General features: G+C 39.6%; 1 protein-coding gene across 1 annotated transcript in view; it reads right to left on the bottom strand.

Annotated features, from left to right (window-relative positions):
• LOC132899350 (zinc finger protein 883-like) overlaps positions 1–22,304 on the bottom strand; it is a 78,758-nt gene that overhangs the window by 33,399 nt on the left and 23,055 nt on the right. Inside the window, exons 6-8 of the mRNA XM_060941143.1 lie at positions 18,817–18,884; positions 18,510–18,700; positions 7,112–7,795 (exon numbers count right to left, since the gene is read on the bottom strand). Coding sequence (XP_060797126.1) covers positions 7,112–7,795; positions 18,510–18,700; positions 18,817–18,884 — 943 coding nt within the window. The remainder of the gene's footprint in view (positions 1–7,111; positions 7,796–18,509; positions 18,701–18,816; positions 18,885–22,304) is intronic.

Genomic DNA, 22,304 nt, shown 5'->3' with positions numbered 1-22,304 from the left:
AAGGTCACTGATGTCACTGTTTGCGCCGCCTAACGACATCATGTGATGTCCACCCACTTTCGCTAACTCCACCCAATGTGTCCACCCACTTCCAGCCAGCACGGTTCAGCGCGGTTGTAGTCGAAATGCAACTCCAACAGCTCGACTCAGCCCAACTCAGCACGGCACGGCTCAGCCCAACTCAGCCGCGTTGGTAGTGGAAAAGCGGCATAATTGTGTTACAGTGTGGTATGGAAACTGCTCTGCTGCTGACCGCAGAGCACTCCAGAGGGTAGTGAAAACTGCCCAACGCATTATAGGTGCTCCACTTCTGGACATTGAGGGAGTCTACAAGAAGAGATGCGTGCGACGGGCATGTAGCATCCTCAGAGACTCTTCCCACCCAGCCAACAGACTCTTTCAGCTCATCCCGTCCAGGAAGCGATTCAGGAGTCTGCAGACCAAGACAAGCAGATACAGGAACAGCTTCTTCCCCACAGCCGTCACCCTACTGAACTCTGCCACCAGATGATCCCATATCCTCCTTCTACCTGTGTTGACTCTTGTTGCATTTGATAACTGCACATCTGGTTCCATAGCTGTACATATTCATCAATATTCTCTACTGTTGGATCTATTTACATAGCCAGTCTTGCATGTGTGTGTATATATATATATGTATATGCTTACATCCACACTTGAGTTTAGGTGTGCATGTGTAGATGTATGTATGTATGTATGTATGTATGTATGTATGTATATTGTGAATGCCTATTTAACTATTGTTTGTATATTCACTAGACATCTGTATTGCAAGTTAGTTCTTCTGTATATAGCCTTAAGGATAATTATAACCACCCCTTTTTTATAGCCGTACCTATACATACTTCTCCCGTAACTTTGTACATATACTGCACAGATGTATATGTGTATATTCTGTATGCTTATTTAACTCTTATTTTTTTACATTCACAAGACATCTGCATAGCAAGTTAGCTACTTCTGTATATAGCCTTAAGGATAATTTTAATTATTTTATAATTATAATTTATCTGTATTTACTGCACTTCTGCTATTTACACTTCTGATTAGATGCTAACTGCATTTCGTTACCCTGTATTTATACTGAGTAATGACAAAGTTGAATCGAATCTAATCTAATCTTTCCATTTTGCTATAATGGATTTAATGGTGCTTTGTGGGATATTCAAAGTTTAAGAGATTTTTTATAACCCAACCCTGATCCATACTTCTTCACAACTTTGTCTCTGACCTGTTTGGAGGCTCCTTGGTTTTCATGTTGCTTGCTTAGTAGTGTTGTAGAGTCAGGATCCTTCCAGAACAGGCTGATTTATACAGATGTCATGTGACAGATCATGTGACACTTTGATTGCACATAGGTGGAGCTTAATCAACTAATTATGCGACTTATGAAGCGAATTGGTTGGACCAGCTCTTATTTAGGGGTTTCATACGAAAGGGGGTGAATATCTACGCGCACACTATATTTCTGGTGTTTTTTTTTTTCATCTTAATTATTGTTTGTGTCACAAAAAAAAACAAAAAAAAAAAACTACCCCCCCCCATTTTCACCTTTAAAGTGGTAGGCATGTTGTGTAAATCAAATGGTGCTGACCCCCCAAAAATCCATTTTAATTCCAGCTTGTAATGCAACAAAATAGGACAAACACCAAGGGGGATGAATACTTTTGCAAGACACTGTAATAGTATTTTAATATGGAGGTTTTTAATTTGCTAATGATTGAGGTATAAAGCCCGTGTTGTTTGGGTAAACTAGTAAGTGTGAAAGTAAGAGTACCACAAGCAAGTATTGTTTCACATTCCAGCACCATACAAGGAAAAACAGGGACTTTTACTCAAGCTTTTACTACATGTGAAATTACAAGATAAATATTCTGTACAGTGACTGGTTATAGGATTAACAATGAAGATTTGAGGGCACTAAGGAGGTAGAGGCTCAACCTGGAATAGTCACATCAACCAAGGAAGGCTGATGGTTATTGGAAATGAGTGTAGGGAATTGTCTGATAGTGGCCAAGTTGCCAACTGTCTCTGACATACAAGTTGAGGAACTATAATTATATGAATACTTGTTAATCAGGTACTGTTAGTACTGAATGTAGAGGCTGCTCACAAGTGTGAAGATGCTGAACAGAAGGAGTGTGTGTTTGCTGCAGCATGAGTAACTGGTGGGCAGCATGCAAATCCTAATTATGTATGTAACTGTTTCTACAGACTCTCCAGGGATCTACCAATGGCAGTGAGAATCACCTGGATACTGAGCTCCAGGTGTGTTTCAAGATCTTCAGTAAAGTCACAAAGTGACCAAATGACACAGTATTTACAATAACCTTCTTGCAGAGTTGGAGTGGTTCTGATTACAGGGCACCTTATCTGCTATCCAGCATTCATAGAAATGACACAAGCTTTCTATTTCACCCCTTCTAATCATGAGGGGTCGGCACGGTGGTGTAGTGGTTAGCACTGTCGCCTCACAGCAAGAAGGTCCAGGTTCGAGCCCCGTGGCCGGCGAGGGCCTTTCTGTGTGGAGTTTGCATGTTCTCCCCGTGTCCGCGTGGGTTTCCTCCGGGTGCTCCGGTTTCCCCCACAGTCCAAAGACATGCAGGTTAGGTTGACTGGTGACTCTAAATTGACCGTAGGTGTGAATGTGAGTGTGAATGGTTGTCTGTGTCTATGTGTCAGCCCTGTGATGACCTGGCGACTTGTCCAGGGTGTACCCCGCCTTTCGCCCATAGTCAGCTGGGATAGGCTCCAGCTTGCCTGCGACCCTGTAGAACAGGATAAAGCGGCTAGAGATAATGAGATGAGATGAGATAATCATGAGGGATAGTGAGAAGCAGCTGGATAACTTATGTCATATCATGAGGAAGTGACCCACTTTAGGACTAAATAGAAAGGGGCTTGGAGATAATCAGCAACTCATATCACTGTAAAGAGCAGAAATTCCATCAAGTAATGTCCATGAGGAGGAGATGATCCTTTCAGAGTGGCATGTCATGGCAGGGGAAAGGTGTCCAGCCCATCTACTCTATACAATGACATGATGACGTTCACCACCCAGTGAACCAGTCTCTGCTTAGCCAAGGGAGTCCCTTATTTCTTTCCTTTATGACAAATGAAAAGTTAGTCCAAGTACCAGATGGCCACCATTCAGTAGGGCATGCTCTGGGCACACCTTGCTTGTGGTCAAAAACCACAAGGTCACCCCAGGGTCATCTGGTGACCCCCTCAAAGTGATCTCATCACTAATGCATGAAGTTCGCTCACATTTTTTGCTAACGTCATCACTAATAAAAAAAAGACAGTTTTTTAAAGGGCCCCATTTCAGTTCGCCATCCTGCATCCCCTGTGCCCCTGGAGCACCAGACTACCTTCCAGCCAGTGAGGAGCGATCAGTGATCTCTCTCTTTCCCCCTCCCTGAGGGGGCATCACTCCCAAGTGGACCCCTTTTGTTAGGTTTACAGTAAGACTGACCACCATGTGTGCAAGGATGCACACGGGGCAGCACTGTGGTATAGTGGTTAGCACTGTCACCTCACAGCAAGAAGGCGCTGGGTTTGAGCCCAGTGGCCAACAGGAACCTTTCTGTGTGGAGTTTGCATGTTCTCCCTATGTCTGTGTAGGTTTCTCCCACTGTCTAAAAACATGCAGTTAGGTTAACTGGCTACTCTAAATTGCCCATAGGTGTGAATATCTGAGCATAAGTAGCATAGTGGCTGCCAGCGGCACCTTTGTATACCTTCGATTAGGCCATGTTGAGCTGTGTCCTTCATAATTCAGCTATAAGAAAGGACTATTCCAGTGCTATTGAACTCCCAGAAATGGCACTATACAAGTCCAGTATCTGTAGGGCTGGTTTCTTGGTGGGGGCTCAGTCCTTTTGTCCCATCATATATTGATCCAGACTCCATGATAATGAGGCTGGAGTTAAGCATGGTAGTTGAGCTCCTGGGTGATTAACGAACCTGGAAAAAGAAGGTGTTAATATGCTTGTACAGAAAGCCACATCTTCCTCCAGGTTATCCACACCTTGAAACCCACTCCAGTTTCTAGCGCTTAGACAGGGTTAAATAGAACCTTGCTTTGTCAATAATGATTAACAGTTCTCTTTTGAAGGACCATGAAAACGTAACTCAGTTTGCCAGTTAGTGCGGCATCAGTCACATTAAATATAAAAAGGACCCAGAGTTAAATTACATCTCTTTTACTCAGTCCATGCAAGAATGTATCATGTGCAGTGCAGTTAAAGGATATAAAGACAGGTTACAATAAAAAGTCAAATCAAAAGGACATGCGAACAAACACAAAATAAAATACACAAAACATCCAATTTGACAAGCATCCATAAGGCCCTGGTCATGGTATTGGTCCCAGTTACATTGCACAAGGGGTAAAATTGAAACATCCTTGTATGTACCCAGTGCTATACTTTTTGATTTCCTAATACCCTAAAGTTAACACATCACGGGGAGTGAGAGCTTAATGGGACCTAGTGCACATTATCCAGGCATCTGAATGAAGCAACGAGAAGGCTCGTCTGCTTTAAATAAAGGTGGTGGTGTAAACTCAATATTTCTAAAATTCACTTTACCTAGGCTTGTCAATGATCCAAGCACGGTAAACACTCCTTTGCGGCACAACTTGAAAATAGCAGAATTGGAACACCGGTTACAGAGGTAATTGCAATTCCCTACGTGGCATAAATGTTTACAGAAAATAGTCAAATGAACTTTGGCCAAATGGCACATCTTAAAATTCTCAGTGTTTCAGAAGTCTGCGTATTACACCTATATAAGTTAAACTCCGCCTTCTCAGAGAGCATTTTGAATGACTCCAATTCTTCCCTGTTGGGACACAGCAGCCTACTAGAAATAACTTAAGTTGTTTACGGAAAATGTCGCATACGGAATCGTGGGGTTGCATTGCATCTGGTGAGACTGAAGTTCAACATGCAGCTTGAACTTTACTACACATTTAAATGATCAACTCTTAGTAATCCAACCAACAAGAAATTTCTAGGCGATGCCAAATACAGATGCGAGTGGGGAGTCAAACTCTCACGGTTACCAGAGGACTAGCCCCCCCACTGTAACCCTAGCTATGCAATATAGGAGAGAGGCGGAGGGCTACGAAACGGAGATCGGCGCCATGAATGGTGTGGGAAGGACTTTGACTTTAAAGACGTTTTAAGTCAAGTTTATTTGTATAGCGCTTTTAACAATAAACATTGTCGCAAAGCAGCTTTACAGAATTTGAAATGATTTAAAACATGAGCTAATTTTATCCCTAATCTATCCCCAATGAGCAAGTCTGTGGCGACGGTGGCAAGGCACTCCCTCAGACGACATGAAGAAACCTCGAAAGGAACCAGACTCAAAATGGAACCCATCCTCATCCAGGCAACAACAGACAACATGACTATAACATTAACAGATTTAACATGAAGTCAGTTTCGTTGATGTTATAGCTCTTCATCGATGGAAACTTGAGTGCAAAACTGTTCATGACAACTGCAGTCCTAAAGTTAACAAGTCAACTGTAGTCCTCAGCCATAAAAGCATTACTTAAAAGGTGTTTCATCTACATAAAACTAGTGTCGATTCAAGAATAAATAACATTTACGGAATCTATTGTTAATTTTGTGCGGCGTTGTGATGAGCTTTTACTTTAAGCGTTTAACGTTGTGTAATGCAATACAACAAATTCACACACGCCGCCATCTTGGGTTTTTTAGTGATATTCATCACCGGTCCGGGTGTTTTGTTGTTGTTGTTTCCAGCTCGCTCACTGTTTGTTCAACGAGCTTGAACCTCATGATTCCCACCTAGCGGTCGTATATCTCATGCCGACTTGATTTTCCAATAAAATCGGCTGAACACTTTGCTGTCTCGTGCCTGTGAAAGATCAGATCACTGAGGAAAATTTTGTATCCTTTCTAAAAATCAAATAAATTATTTTCCTAATATTTTTTTTCATGGAGAATAAAATGAGGTGGTGTATAAATATCAGTAATACTGTTTTGAAGAGAACTGACAAAAGTTTGACCCTCTTATACACAGCACATTTGAGCACCACCGTCATTAGTCATGCTTGGTGTCCACATTTTAAAGTGAACATACTGTACCCGCTAAATTCTGGCTTTTATGTTTAAACACAAAGGATGGACGAATTTCATTGATGTACAGTACTACTTTTCAGCCTTCTAGGTGCATAATAGGTGCATGACTAAAAGAAGAAGCCTTTATCTGTAATTCTTACTCTGATACTCAAAATACTAAATCTCTTTATTTTTGGCTTTTTGGTCTATTAATTTTTGATTGAGTTTTTTTCTCATGAATGGAAAACAATTGCTGGTTTGTGAGTGGAGCAATGGACAGAAGTGGAAATTTTATAAAAACACTGGATTTTCAAATGTTCATAACTTTGTTTTTTTTAAAGACAGTTACAAAATTAAGCAAGTTTTCAATTCAGATCTTCACACTCTTTAATTTGATACATCACACAACACTATGACAAATCCTTTTTTTAAAAAAAAGGCCTGTCATTGCTACTATTGCTACTACTACATGTTGTGCTTTTGGTGATAAATATCCAACATGGTCTAACAAGAGCTTAGACATGACATTTTTTGGACTGGGACCAATAGCGTGACCAGGGCCATAACTTGCATGATAAAAAGATGCACTTAGAGCTAGTTTTCACCCCACTTGATTCAGGTAAAACACTCAGTGAAAGAACAAAGTTACATTTTCTTCCTGCCTCTCTATTTAATAGGTAGAGTTGATAATTTGTTGCTTTGCAACACAAGTCAGTTATGTACTTCACCTACTGATGTGTCAACAATACTTAAGAGATCTGTCTGTTGGAGCTTCATGCATACAAGTTCATCTTTTCCTGTCGTGGCCTCTTCCATTTTCAATAATAGTACAGTACACCATAGAGAAAACAACCACCACCAGGGTAGTGTGGGGAAATAGCAAAGTCAATTGCACCAAATCACGTTCAGTTCATTTTTTAACCTATAAAAAAAAATCTATGTGTTGCAAGCTGTCAGCTCTGTGGTAGCACACTTGTGTGTACTAAAAGAACTCGAGAAAGTGAAGCTGCGTCCACACTGCGGGCAGTAATATGGTTTCTCTCCTGTGTGAATACGCTGGTGTTTCTTAAGAGCACTTTTCTCAGTAAAATTCTTCCCACAATCTGTACAGTGATACGGCTTCTCTCCTGTGTGAATGCGTTGGTGTTTCCGAAGCGCACCTCTCTCAGCAAAACTCTTCCCACACAACGGACAGTGATATGGCTTTTCGCCAGTGTGAAGGCGTTGGTGTGACTGGAGGAGGCTCTGGTGAATGAATCGCTCGCCACAGTAGGGACACTGATATGGTTTCTCTCCAGTGTGAATGCGCTGGTGTCGTTGGAGAGTACTCCTTTGTGTAAAATTCTTTCCACACAGAGAGCAGTGATACGGTTTCTCTCCAGTATGGACGCGTTGGTGTCGTTGGAGATTACTCTGGTTAGAAAACTTGTCTCCGCAATGCGAGCACAGATACGGTTTCTCTCCAGTGTGGATGCGCTGATGTCGTTTGAGAGTGCTCTGCTGTGTAAAACTCCTTCCACACTCCGAACAGCGATACGGCTTCTCCCCGGTGTGAATACGGAAGTGTTTGTCGAGAGTACCTCGCTCAGTAAATCTCTTACCACACTGTAAGCACTGATGCGGTTTTTCTTGTGTGTAAATCCACTGGTCTGTTTGTTTTTGCTTCGTTTTCATTTCTGGAGTTAAAATAAATAAATAAAATTATATTAAAAATCCAATTTGAAATCCAACAAATTAGTTACCCTCCAACAAAACACTCAGAAAGTGACAGAACATAGCAAGGCTCTAAATGGAGTTTAAAAAAAAAAACACCACACTACATCTATAGTCATATAATGGATTGGCATGCGGGGTTACATACACATCCCAATGAGAAATCTCCAATTTTCACTGACAGCCCAGTTATTCCCAATTTTAAGTGATGAGCCCAACTACGAATCGTTCAGTTTTTATGAGCTTAGACTGAGCCCTTCAGATCTACATAGGAAGCTGGCCTTCTTCCACGGAGCCGCCATGTTGCACCACTACAGTAACCAAGAATGAACAAACCAAACACTGGTACAGTTGCTGTACCATCAAAATTTCCAGCTAGCATTGCTGCTAGAAGAGAAAATATATTTTTTAAGGTCATTTCTATTCAAAATTATATAACTGTGTTAGAGTAGCCACATACTGAGAGCATTAACATTTTCATTTACATGTTGAGAAGGATGTGTGATGAAATCCACTTCATAGTTATTTATGGCTCAAAGTGTGGATTGTAAAAAAGGTTTAAACAATAAAGACAAGATCTTACAGTGTCCTTCAAAACAAACAACGGTGGTAAAGGAGCCAGTAGCAGCAAGGAATTTACTAATCAGAGTTTTACTGTGCATAGTCTTCATTGGCGAGGTTGTCCAATGTTCACAGCTGTGTGTGGATGACACACATGACTTTGCTTCTGTACTGGATATAATTCTTGTTTGGAAGCTACAGTGACGAGGTCTAACAGAAGGACGAGAAGAACATTTGGCATATTGTGAGCCAAACCATGGTGAAACATTTCTTGGAGAAGTTACCACAGCACTGAAGACTGCTCAGTTTGGCCTTGGAATATATTGTCAGTTTCAGCATGAAAAATGCTTTCCCTGATTCACAAGTCTAGGTCTGAGTGAATGTTCAGACAAATAAATAATCAAACTTTTGCTCTCTAGACACATGTTCTTATCCTGAATAATAAATGTTGAAACTGGGTCATTTTATCATCCAGCACATGACTGAATATGGAAATTTACACAAAATACCAAAGAATGAAAATTGAGCTCTGTCCCAAAGAAGCTACATTAATTCAAGGAGAGCTTCTCTGGATAGTATTAACAGGTCGTGTACTGCAGATTTTATAATATATTACAGTGGTTCTCAAACTTTTTTCACCAAGTACCACCTCAGAAAATACTTGGCTCTCCAAGTACCACCATAATGACCAACATTAAAATACAGCCGTATGGCTACCCAGAAGCACTTGCAAACTTTTTAAAATTATTAACTTAATTTGTATCTCCTTTCATTTTCTTGTCATCGGTTGATATTTTCATCCATTCGGATATTATGGATAATATTTCACGTTTTATTTTATTTTTTAAATTTTATTTATATTTAATTGATTCTTTGGCGTACCACAGTTTGAGAATCACTGATATATTAGATATCCACCCCCATTCTATCCACATTCACTGGATATGAGGAGCAATCATGTGCTCTGACACTCTACTACTAGGATATCAGCTCACATACCATGAACAGGGAACAACAAAAAATGGTGGCTTTATCATCAAGTATTTAAAAGAAACAAATAGCTAAAATAATTAGTCCCCCCCCCAATATCTCCTGTTCCACACTCCAGCCCAGTCGGTGGCAGTAACACACCTTTAAGTTGGTTTGCCAACTGCCAAAAAAACCCTAAAGAAAAAGAACAAAATGGCAGAGTGTGTTGCTGGACCAACTGAGGACAAAATAAAAACACTACTCGAAGACAAAACTCCGAAAAATAAAATTTATTTTATAAATGTGTGTGTGTGGAAGGGGCGGCACGGTGGTGTAGTGGTTAGCACTGTTGCCTCACAGCAAGAAGGTCCGGGTTCGAGCCCCGTGGCTGGCGAGGGACTTTCTGTGTAGAGTTTGCATGTTCTCCCCGTGTCCGTGTGGGTTTCCTCCGGGTGCTCCGGTTTCCCCCACAGTCCAAAGACATGCAGGTTAGGTTAACCGGTGACTCTAAATTGACCGTAAGTGTGAATGTGAGTCTGTGTCTATGTGTCAGCCCTGTGATGACCTGGCGACTTGTCCAGGGTGTACCCCACCTTTCGCCCGTAGTCAGCTGGGATAGGCTCCAGCTTGTCTGTGACCCTGTAGAACAAGATAAAGTGGCTAGAAATAATGAGATGAGATGTGTGTGGAATAAAAGTATTTGATGGTAAGAACGTTATTTTTCAAGAATTATTATAGCATTTTTCACAAATGGCTACTGTCATTTCACTGGTTTGTTTGCATTATAAGCGGAAATGATTTTGTCAGATGTTTTGGAGAAAGCTTTTAAATTGATCGAATTTGCAAAAAATAAAAATGCTCCGTTTCTCAAAATCCAGTGAATGTGGATATAATAAAAGTTATTGAACTCAATCTACAGAGCTCCACGCCTCATCAACTATCAGCTCATGTGAACCCTTTGGAATTTTCTATATTTCTGCATAAATATGACCTAAAACAACATCAGATTTTCACACAAGTCCTAAAAGTAGATAAAGAGAACCCAGTTAAACAAATGAGACAAAAATATTATACTTGGTCATTTATTTATTAAGGAAAATGATCCATATATTACATATCCCTGAGTGGCAAAAGTATGTGAACCTTTGCTTTCAGTATCTGGTGTGACCCCTTTGTGCAGCAATAACTGCAACTAAACGTTTCCGGTAACTGTTGATCAGTCCTGCACACCGGCTTGGAGGAATTTTAGCCCATTCCTCCATACAGAACAGCTTCAACTCTGGGATGTTGGTGGGTTTCCTCACATGAACTGCTCGCTTCAGGTCCTTCCACAACATTTCCATTGGATTAAGGTCAAGACTTTGACTTGGCCATTCCAAAACATTAACTTTATTCTTCTCTAATCATTCTTTGGTAGAACGACTTGTGTGCTTAGGGTCGTTGTCTTGCTGCATGACCCACCTTCTCTTGAGATTCAGCTCATGGACAGATGTCTTGACATTTTCCTTTACAATTCGCTGGTATAATTCAGAATTCATTGTTCCATCAATGATGGCAAGCCATCCTGGCCCAGATGCAGCAAAACAGGCCCAAACCATGATACTACCACCACCATGTTTCACAGATGGGATAAGGTTCTTATGCTGGAATGCAGTGTTTTCCTCTCTCCAAACATAATGCTTCTCATTTAAACCAAAAAGTTCTATTTTGGTCTCATCCATCCACAAAACATTTTTCCAATAGCCTTCTGGCTTGTCCACGTGATCTTTAGCAAACTGCAGACGAGCAGCAATGTTCTTTTTGGAGAGCAGTGGCTTTCTCCTTGCAACCCTGCCATGTACACCATTGTTGTTCAGTATTCTCATGAACATTAAAATTAGCCAAATGTGAGAGTGGCCTTCAGTTGCTTAAAAGTTACCCTTTGATTGATTGATTGATTGCTTGATTCCGAACAGTAAAGCAAATATAAAAACAAACACACACAAAAAAAAAAAAAATGCAATCATCGCCATCAACAGAATAGCGTAGCCACAAGGCAATAACATAATGTTCGGAAAGGATTAGGAAGAAGTAAATAACTTATCCAATCCTAACCCTTTATACCACCATTAATCAAACATCACTTTCCACCATAATAAACTATATATACAAAAGATAGCAAAATCAACAACAAAAAAAAAAAAAACCAAGACATACCAACATGGTATCAACCAAATCAAATCATATATACAAATACTCATGCTATGCGCATATTATATATATATATATATATATATATATATATATATATATATATATATATATATATATATATATATACATACACACACACACACACACACTACATACATATATACACAGTACATACATATAACTATACACAGCCATACATACACAGACACCCATATCATAATTATGCATTTTATACATACATACATACAGTTAGGTCCATATATATTTGGACACTGACACAAATTTTGTTTTTTTACCTGTTTACTGAAACATATTCAAGTTATATAATGGACATGGACATAAAGTCCAGACTTTCAGCTTTCATTTGAGGGTATCCACATTAAAATTGGATGAAGGGTTTAGGAGTTTCAGCTCCTTAACATGTGCCACCCTGTTTTTAAAGGGACCAAAAGTAATTGGACAATTGACTCAAAGGCTATTTCATGGGCAGGTGTGGGCAATTCCTTCGTTGTGTCATTCTCAATTAAGCAGATAAAAGGCCTGGAGTTGATTTGAGGTGTGGTGCTTGCATTTGGAAGATTTTGCTGTGAAGAAAACATGCGGTCAAAGGAGTTCTCCATGCAGGTGAAACAAGCCATCCTTAAGCTTAGGACCCCCTTGAAAATGAGATGCCACATCTCAAGGGGTTATCCTCAAAATAAATAAAAATAAAATAAAGCTGCAAAAACAGAAAAAACCCATCAGAGAAATTGCTACAATATTAGGAGTGGCAAAATCTACAGTTTGGTACATGCTGAGAAAGAAAGAAAGCACTGGTGAAATCAATCCAAAAAGACCTGGATGCAGAATAATTTCCATGGTGAAGAGAAACCCCTTCACAACAGCCAACCAAGTGAACAACACTCTCCAGGAGGTAGGCCTATCAATATCCAAATCTACCATAAAGAGAAGACTGCATGAAAGTAAATACAGAGGGTTCACTGCATGGTGCGAGCCACTCATAAGCCTCAAGAATAAAAAGGCTAGATTGGACTTTGCTAAAAAACATCTAAAAAAGCCAGCACAGTTCTGGAAGAACATTCTTTGGACAGATGAAACCAAGATCAACCTCTACCAGAATGATGGAAAGAAAAAAAAAAGTATGGCAAAGGCATGGTACAGCTCATGATCCAAAGCATACCACATCATCTGTAAAACACAGCAGATGCAGTGTGATGGCTTGGGCATGCATGGCTGCCAGTGGCACTGGGTCACTAGTGTTTATTGATGATGTGACACAGGACAGAAGCAGCCGGATGAATTCTGAGGTATTCAGAGACATACTGTGTGCTCAAATCCAGCCAAACTGATTGGTCGGTGTTTCATAATACAGACGGACAATGACCCAAAACATAAAGCTAAAGCAACCCAGGAGTTTATTAAAGCAAAGAAGTGGAATATTCTTGAATGGCCAAGTCAGTCACCTGATCTCAACCCAATTGAGCATGCATTTCACTTGTTAAAGACTAAACTTCAGACAGAAAGGCCCACAAACAAACAGCAACTGAAAACTGCTGCAGTAAAGTCCTGGCAGAGCATTAAAAAGGAGGAAACACAGCGTCTGGTGATGTCCATGAGTTCAAGACTTCAGGCAGTCATTGCCAACAAAGGGTTTTCAACCAAATATTAGAAATGAACATTTTATTTACAATTATTTAATTTGTCCAATTACTTTTGAGCCCCTGAAATGAAAGGATTGTGTTTAAAAAATGCTTTAGTTCCTCACATTTTTATGCAAACATTTTGTTCAACCCACTGAATTAAAGCTGAAAGTCTGAACTTCAACTGCATCTGAATTGTTTTGTTCAAAATTCATTGTGGTAATGTACAGAACCAAAATTAGAAAAATGTCTGTCCAAATATTTATGGACCTAACTGTATATACACACACACATACAAATACTCACTTTTCATATAATATATCCGTATATACCCATACCCACATATATTATCAATAGCATGTTATTGTAATTCCTCCTCCCTATACCTCATAAAGATCTGTTCCTTATACCTTTTTTGAACTGGTTTATAGTTGCACATTTCATGAGCTCCACATTCAAACTGTTCCAGAGCTTTACTCCACAAATAGAAATACTGAACATTTTTAACGTCCTAGCACTGCGAATTTTAAATTTCAATTTCCCCCTAAAATTATAGCCCCCCTCTCTGAGAACATTTGGATATTCCTTGGTACTTTATAATTCCTTACTTTGTACATTACTAAGGCAGTTTTATATTATATAATATCCCTGAATTTTAAACATTTTGAATTTAAGAATAGTGAACTAGTGTGATCTCGGTAACCAGCACTCCATCATGAATTAAAACATGAATTATTCTTAGAGCTCTTTTTTGAAGTATAGTTATTGCATGAAGTGAACATTTATACGCATTTCCCCACACCACTGAGCAGTAATTTAAGTACGGTAAAACCAGGGAACAGTAAAGAATGCAGAGTGAATTATAGTCCAGGACATGCTTAGCGTTACTCAACACAGATATGCTTCTTGATAGTTTCATTAGTATGTATTTTATATGTGATTTCCAATTAATTCTATCTATTATTACCCCAAGAAATTTATTATTAGAAACTTTCAATATCAACACCATCTACCTGTACATTTATTGCCCTATTTATTTTATAATTATTAAATAACATGATTTTTGTTTTAGACAGATTTAATGATAAATTATTTCGATCAAACCAACTTTTTAACCTGCACAATTCTGAAGAGATTATGTTTTCTAACTCATGTAAATTTGTTCCAGAACAAAACATGTGTGTCATCTGCAAATAATACCATCTTAAATATCTTTGATAAATTGCACATATCATTTATATAAAGAATAAACAGTTTAGGACCCAATACTGACCCCTGAGGGACACCACAATCAATATTCAAACGAGTTGAGACAGAGTCACCCAACTTCACAAATTGTGTCCTGTTGCTCAAATAACTTTTTATCCAATTTAATACAACTCCCCTTATCCCATATTGTTCCATCTTATTCATTAATATATCATGATTAATAGTATCAAAAGCTTTTTGAAGATCAATAAATATCCCAGCGACATGTTTCTTATCATCTATAGAGTTACTGATTTCAATTGATTCCATTAGTGCCATCTCTGTTGATCTATTTGCTCTAAATCCATATTGACTATCACTGAGTAGTTTGTATTTTTCAATGAATTTATCTAATCTGTTACTGAATAGTTTTTCAAGAATTTTGGAGAATTGAGGAAGTAAAGAAACAGGTCTGTAATTTGTGAAGTTGTGTTTGTCCCCAGATTTATAGAGTGGAATTACTTTTGCTATTTTCATATTGCTTGGAAATGTACCGGTTTGAAATGACAAGTTACAGATGTATGTTAATGGTTTAGAAATCCCCCCTTTCACTAGTTTCATATCAATATCATTACAATCTGTGGATATTTTATTACTACATTTATTAACTATATCAATAATTTCCTTCTCATCTACTGGTGTAAGAAACATAGAACAAGAATTCCTCTTTATAATATTATCTATACAATCATTTGTTACTGGATCAGAGATATTTTGAGCTAATCTTGGTCCAACATTAACCAAAAAAATTATTAAAACTATTAGCAACTACATCCATGTTATAATTTTCGATACCTTTGTCATTAAAGTATTTAGGGTAATGTATTTGTCCAGAACCATCTTTAATAATACTATTTAATATATTCCATATTCCTTTAATATTATTTTTGTTATTATATATTAATTTACCATAATAATCCTTCCTACATCACCTTATGATACTTGTTAACTTTTTATATTTTTTATATTTATTTTCTGCCTCTTTGGTTCTTAATTTAATAAATTCTCTATATAGTGTGTTTTTCTTCTTACAGGCATTTTGTAATCCCTTAGTAATCCAAGGTTGGTCATTATAGTTTTGCTTTGTACTATATTGCTTCATTGGGCAATTCTTATCATATAATAATTTGAATATACTTAAAGTTATCATATGCTCCATCAATGCTATTCTCTATATAAACTGATTCCCAGTCTTGTATTAATAAATCATTATTTAATGCAAACATGGCCTCCTCAGTCCTAACTCTTCTATACTTAAGTTTATGGTCTGTCACATTTTTCTTATGATTACAATCATAAATTGTAAAAACTGGTAGATGATCACTAATATCATTGATTAATATTCCACTTATAATGTTATCTATATCATTGGTAAATATATTATCTATTAAGGTACCGTAGCACTATGGTCAGTAATTCTGGTGGATCTGGTAATTTTTGGGTGGAGACTCATACTGTACATGGTACTAATAAATTCCTCAGTCATATTGTACTTATTAGGGTTCAAAAGATCAATATTAGTATCCCCACAAATGAAGATAACTTTATTATCTACTGTAAATGTCTTTTCTACCCAGTCCTTAAACGCCTCTATACTAGTTTCTGGCGCTCTATATATACAGCTAATTAATACATTTCTACTTTTTTCAATATTAATTTCGATTGTTAAACATTCTAATAAGTTATCAATCACAGTTGTCATGCCATCTATTAACTTATAATTCAAATTACAGTCCACATACACCGCCACTCCTCCTCCACCTTTATTTTTCCTGTTTATATAATTAAATTCATATTCAGCCAGTTCAAAATCCACTCCTTTCTCCAGGTCAATCCAGGTCTCCGATATGGCAATTATGCTGAATGGATGAGTAAACTGACTTAAGTATTTCTTGATGTGTTTGAAGTACATGCTTCTGCTGTTGAAGTGTATTATTGATAATTTTCCCACAGCCTCAGTGGACTGTTCCTCTGTGTAATAGTGGCAATTGTCCTTAACGGTTGAAAAAAAAGTTATTGTCTGGGTCTATGTCATTTTCTGTATCCAGTAGTTTATGGTCAGTGAATTCATGTGGTTTCAGTTCCAGGTTTTCATAATCAACAAGCATTACCCTGGGGTCCTTTGTGACCTCGCCGACTATTACACGCCTTGCTCTTGGAATGATCTTTGTTGGTCGACCACTCCTGGGGAGGGTAACAATGGTCTTGAATTTCCTCCATTTGTACACAATCTGTCTGACTGTGGATTGGTGGAGTCCAAACTCTTTAGAGATGGTTTTGTGACCTTTTCCAGCCTAATGAGCATCAACAACGCTTTTTCTGAGGTCCTTAGAAATCTCCTTTGTTCGTGCCATGATACACTTCCACAAGCATGTGTTGTGAAGATCAGATGTTGATAGATCCCTGTTCTTTAAATAAAACAGGGTGCCCACTCACACCTGATTGTCATCCCATTGATTGAAAACACCTGACTTTAATTTCACCTTCAAATTAACTGCTAATCCTAGAGGTTCACTCACTTATTTAAGTGGCAAAAGTAACATTGGATCATTTTCCTCCAGAAATAAATGACCAAGTATAATATTTTTTGTCTCATTTGTTTAACTGGGTTCTCTATCTACTTTTAGGACTTGCGTGAAAATCTCATGTTGTTTTAGGTCATAGTTATACAGAAATATAATACTAAAGTCTCACAAACTTTCAAGCACTACTGTATATATAATTTTTTTCCCCCGTTACAATTTAACAATTTTAATTGATGCATTCATCTAAAAGGCAACAGTGAAAATTGATCAATGCAACAATCAAAGGATTAACCGAGTAAAGACAAAACAACTGGTTTGTTAAAAAAAAAAAATCATATTTTTAAACTGACGCTTACATAATTTAAATAGGCTTGCAAGCTGATTTGCCCAGAACTGATACTTTTAAAATAGTCCTTCTCTCCATCATAATTTGCAAATTAACATAAGGCCTACTCCAGATTCTGAACAAAAGTTGGTCACATATGGCCCTTTTCCACTACCCTTTTTCAGCTCACTTCAGCTCGCTTCAGCTCACTTCAGCCCGACACGGCTTGCGTTTCGACTACCTCAGAACAGCACGACTCAGCTCGCTTCAGCCCTGCTTAGCACCCAAAACTCGCACAGTTTTGGAGTGGGGCTGAAGCGAGCCAAACCGAGCTGAGTGAGGCTGGGGGCGTGAGCAGACACTCCCCTGTGCATTGATTGGTGAGGAGGAGTGTCCTCACATGCCCACACACGCCCCGCGAGCACGCTGGGATCTGTAAGCACCGCAAACCCGGAAGAAGAAGAATTACGAATTATGAGAATTTCTGAAGCCTTATGCGCCTCGCCTCATCTATACACTCTTGCCAGTATCTGTTGGCGTTGTCGGTGACAACAAGCCACAGCACCAAGACCAGCAACACTAACGACTCCATGTTTATTGTTTACTATCCGGGTCGTGAGACTACCGCTTAAAAGATCACTGATGTCACTGTTTGCGCCGCTTAACGACATCACGTGACGTCCACCCACTTTCGCTAACTCCACCCAATGTGTCCACCCACTTCCAGCCAGCACGGTTCAGCGTGGTTGTAGTCGAAATGCAACTTCAATAGCCCCGCTCAGCTCGACTCAGCCCGGCACGGCTCAGCCCAACTCAGCCGCGTTTGTAGTGGAAAAGCGGCAATACTGTACTAACTGGAGTCTCCAAAATAAAAACGCATCATAGCAGACTCCGTGGTGTCAAATGTCAAATATGGAATTGTTGGTTTAAGAATCTAAATCATATCATGTTGTGTAGAAGCCAAAGGTTTACACCACTAATCACTGGTTAGTGAAGTGGATCGTTTCTATAAGGTCCTGGAGCAGCCACTAGGTTAGATGATATAACCTATTTCAGCTCCTGAGCTACGGGTTTGTTAGTCACTGTTTATGTAAGTTGAGGTAAAACTAAACAAAACCAGGGCCTGCAGTCCTCAAAAGTGAGGCAAGCTCAGCTAGCATGTGGTTAATACAAATTTAAAAGACCAACAAAAGACAAATCATGTTTAAAACATCACCATTTGCACAGCACTTTTTCTTCCAGATGTAGCCAAATGCAATACTGAGATTTCTGGCATACTCCTCTGCGTACCACACCAAGAGCTCCTGTCCTGGTCTAATGGGTCGACAGCAACGGTAGAAAATTCCACCATGATACTGAAATGCCACGAGGTTCTGCTCCTCATTATCACACGAACAATTCACAAACCTGAGAGAATGACGAAGGAAGATAAAAAGACACAGAGAGCGTGAGGAAGAGTGAAATAAATTTGTCAGGTGAAATAAAATCTTTCCACCTGTAAAGGGTAAAGGATGTATTCTCACCTCATCCAGTTAGCATGCATCTCTCTCCTGCCATCAATGTACTGTTCACACTGTTCGTCCCTGTAGATCTGTAAAATATATATTATTACATGTTTACCGTACACTTTTTTATACAACATAAATAATGCCGGCGGCACGGTAGTGTAGTGGTTAGCGGTGTCGCCTCACAGCAAGAAGGTCCGGGTTTGAGCCCCGTGGCCGGCGAGGGCCTTTCTGTGCGGAGTTTGCATGTTCTCCCCGTGTCCGCGTGGGTTTCCTCTGGGTGCTCCGGTTTCCCCCACAGTCCAGACATGCAGGTTAGGTTAACTGGTGACTCTAAATTGACCGTAGGTGTGAATGTGAGTGTGAATGGTTGTCTATGTGTCAACCCTGTGATGACCTGGCGACTTGTCCAGGGTGTACCCCGCCTTTCGCCTGTAGTCAGCTGGGATAGGCTCCAGCTTGCCTGCGACCCTGTAGAACAGGATAAAGCAGCTAGAGATAATGAGATGAGAATGAGATGAGATAAATAATGCCTTCCAAGTGAAACAAGTATGATTTTCCATGAAAGTGTTGCTATTGGTCTAGTAAATGTAATAAATTCAAAATTTGTCTGTCTCTTTAGAGTTTTGTTTTAATGAAACTATGTTCCAAATCTTGTCTAAGGATCATCGCACCTTAGGCATGGAATGAACAAGTTGGTGACATTTTGCAACATCAACCTTTTTCCCTTCAACAATGACCTCTTTTAGGTGACTGGATGCTGGATGGAGAGCGATGCTCAACTTGTCTCTTCAGAATTCCCCATAGGTGTTCGATTGGGTTCAGATCAGGAGACATACAGTGGTGTAAAAAAGTATTTAGTCAGTCACCAATTGTGCAAGTTCTCCCACTTAAAAAGATGAGAGAGGCCTGTAATTTTCATCATAGGTACACTTCAACTATGAGAGACAGAATGAGAAAAAAAAATCCAGAAAATCACATTGTCTGATTTTTAAAGAATTTATTTGCAAATTATGGTGGAAAATGAGTATTTAGTCAATAACAAAAGCTCATCTCAATACTTTGTTATATACCCTTTGTTGGCAATGACAGAGGTCAAACGTTTTCTGTAAGTCTTCACAAGGTTTTCACACACTGTTGCTGGTATTTTGGCCCATTCCTCCATGCAGATCTCCTCTAGATCAGTGATGTTTTGGGGCTGTCGCTGGGCAACACGGACTTTCAACTCCCTCCAAAGATTTTCTATGGGGTTGAGATCTGGAGACTGGCTGGGCCACTCCAGGACCTTGAAATGCTTCTTACGAAGCCACTCCTTCGTTGCCCGGGTGGTGTGTTTGGGATCATTGTCATGCTGAAAGACCCAGCCACATTTCATCTTCAATGCCCTTGCTGATGGAAGGAGGTTTTCACTCAAAATCTCATGACACATGGCCCCATTCATTCTTTCCTTTACACGGCTCAGGCGTCCTGGTCCCTTTGCAAAAAAAACAGCCCCAAAGCATGATGTTTCCACCCCCATGCTTCACAGTAGGTATGGTGTTCTTTGGATGCAACTCGGCATTCTTTCTCCTCCAAACACGACAAGTTGAGTTTTTACCAAAAAGCTCTATTTTGGTTTCATCTGACCATATGACATTCTCCCAATCCTCTTCTGGATCATCCAAATGCTCTCTAGCAAACTTCAGACAGGCCTGGACATGTACTGGCTTAAGCAGGGGGACACGTCTGACACTACAGGATTTGAGTCCCTGGCGGCGTAGTGTGTTACTGATGGTAGCCTTTGTTACTTTGGTCCCAGCTCTCTGCAAGTCATTCACTAGGTCCCCCCGTGTGGTTCTGGGATTTTTGCTCACCGTTCTTGTGATCATTTTTACCCCACGGGGGGGGGGATCTTGCATGGAGCCCCAGATCGAGGGAGATTATCAGTGGTCTTGTATGTCTTCCATTTTCTAATAATTGCTCCCACAGTTGATTTCTTCACACCAAGCTGCTTACCTATTGCAGATTCAGTCTTCCCAGCCTGGTGCAGGTCTACAATTTTGTTTCTGGTGTCCTTTGACAGCTCTTTGGTCTTGGCCATAGTGGAGTTTGGAGTGTGACTGTTTGAGGTTGTGGACAGGTGTCTTTTATACTGATAACGAGTTCAAACAGGTGCCATTAATACAGGTAATGAGTGGAGGATAGAGGAGCCTCTTAAAGAAGTTGTTACAGGTCTGTGAGAGCCAGAAATCTTGCTTGTTTGTAGGTGACCAAATACTTATTTTACCGAGGAATACCAATTAATTCATTAAAAATCCTACAATGTGATTTCCTGGATTCTTTCCCCCCATTCTGTCTCTCATAGTTGAAGTTTACCTGTGATGAAAATTACAGGCCTCTCATCTTTTTAAGTGGGAGAACTTGCACAATTGGCGGCTAGCTAAATACTTTTTTGCCCCACTGAATCACTTTCACCCTGTTCTTCAGAAATCCAACAGTGGCCTTAGATGTGTGTTTAGTCATGTTGGAAAAGTGCACAACGACCAAGGGCATGGAGTGATGGTAGCATCTTCTCTTTCAGTATAGAGCAATACATCTGTGAATTCATGATGCCATCAATGAAATGCAGTTCCCCGACACCAGCAGCACTCATGCAGCCCCACATAAGGACACTGCCACCACCCATGTTCCACTGTAGGCACCATGCATTTTTCTTTGTATTCCTCACCTTTGCGATGCCATACAGTTTTGAAGCCATCAGTTCCAAAAACATTTATCTTGGTCTCATCACTCCAGAGTATAGGAGTTCCAGTAGTTTTCATCTTTGTCAGCATGGGCCCTGGCAAACTCTAGGCGGGCTTTTTTGTGCCTGGGCTTTAGGAGAGGCTTCTTTTGTGGACAGCATCCATGCATGCCATTCCTCTGCAGTGTACGCCGTATTGTGTCACGGGAAATGGTCACCCCAGTTTGGCTTTCTACTTCTTTAGATAACTGCAGTGAATTTGCATGCCGATTTTCTTCAACCCTTCTCATCAGAAGACGCTCCTGTCGAGGTGTTAACTTCTGCAGACAACCTGGACGTCTCTGTGAGATGGTTGCAGTTCCATCTTTCTTAAATTTTTGTACCACTGTTGCTACAGTATTCTGACTGATAAGTAAAGCTTTGCTGATCTTCTTGTAGCCTTCACCTTTGTGGTGTAAAGAAATTATTTTCTTTGGGGAATTCTGAAGAGACAAGTTGAGCATCGCTCTCCATCCAGCATCCAGTCACTAAAAGAGGTCATTGTTGAAGAATGGAAAAAGATAGATGTTGCAAAATGTCACCAACTTGTTCATTCCATGCCTAGAAGACTTGGTGCTGTCATTAAAAATCACGGAGGCCATACAACGTAGTAGATGTAGTAGTTTTTGTTGTGTGCTCATTTTTGCACCACCCTAATTTGAGTAAAACTGAAAGAAAAAAAAAAAGTGTAATCCAAGTTATATTATTAACCTTACTTTCACGTTACAAGTTAAACAGATGTTAT

The sequence above is a fragment of the Neoarius graeffei genome, chromosome 15, assembly GCF_027579695.1.
Source record: "Neoarius graeffei isolate fNeoGra1 chromosome 15, fNeoGra1.pri, whole genome shotgun sequence".
Lineage (NCBI taxonomy): Eukaryota > Metazoa > Chordata > Actinopteri > Siluriformes > Ariidae > Neoarius > Neoarius graeffei.
Note: the sequence above shows the minus strand (reverse complement) of the source record. Positions and strands in the feature narration are given on the sequence as shown.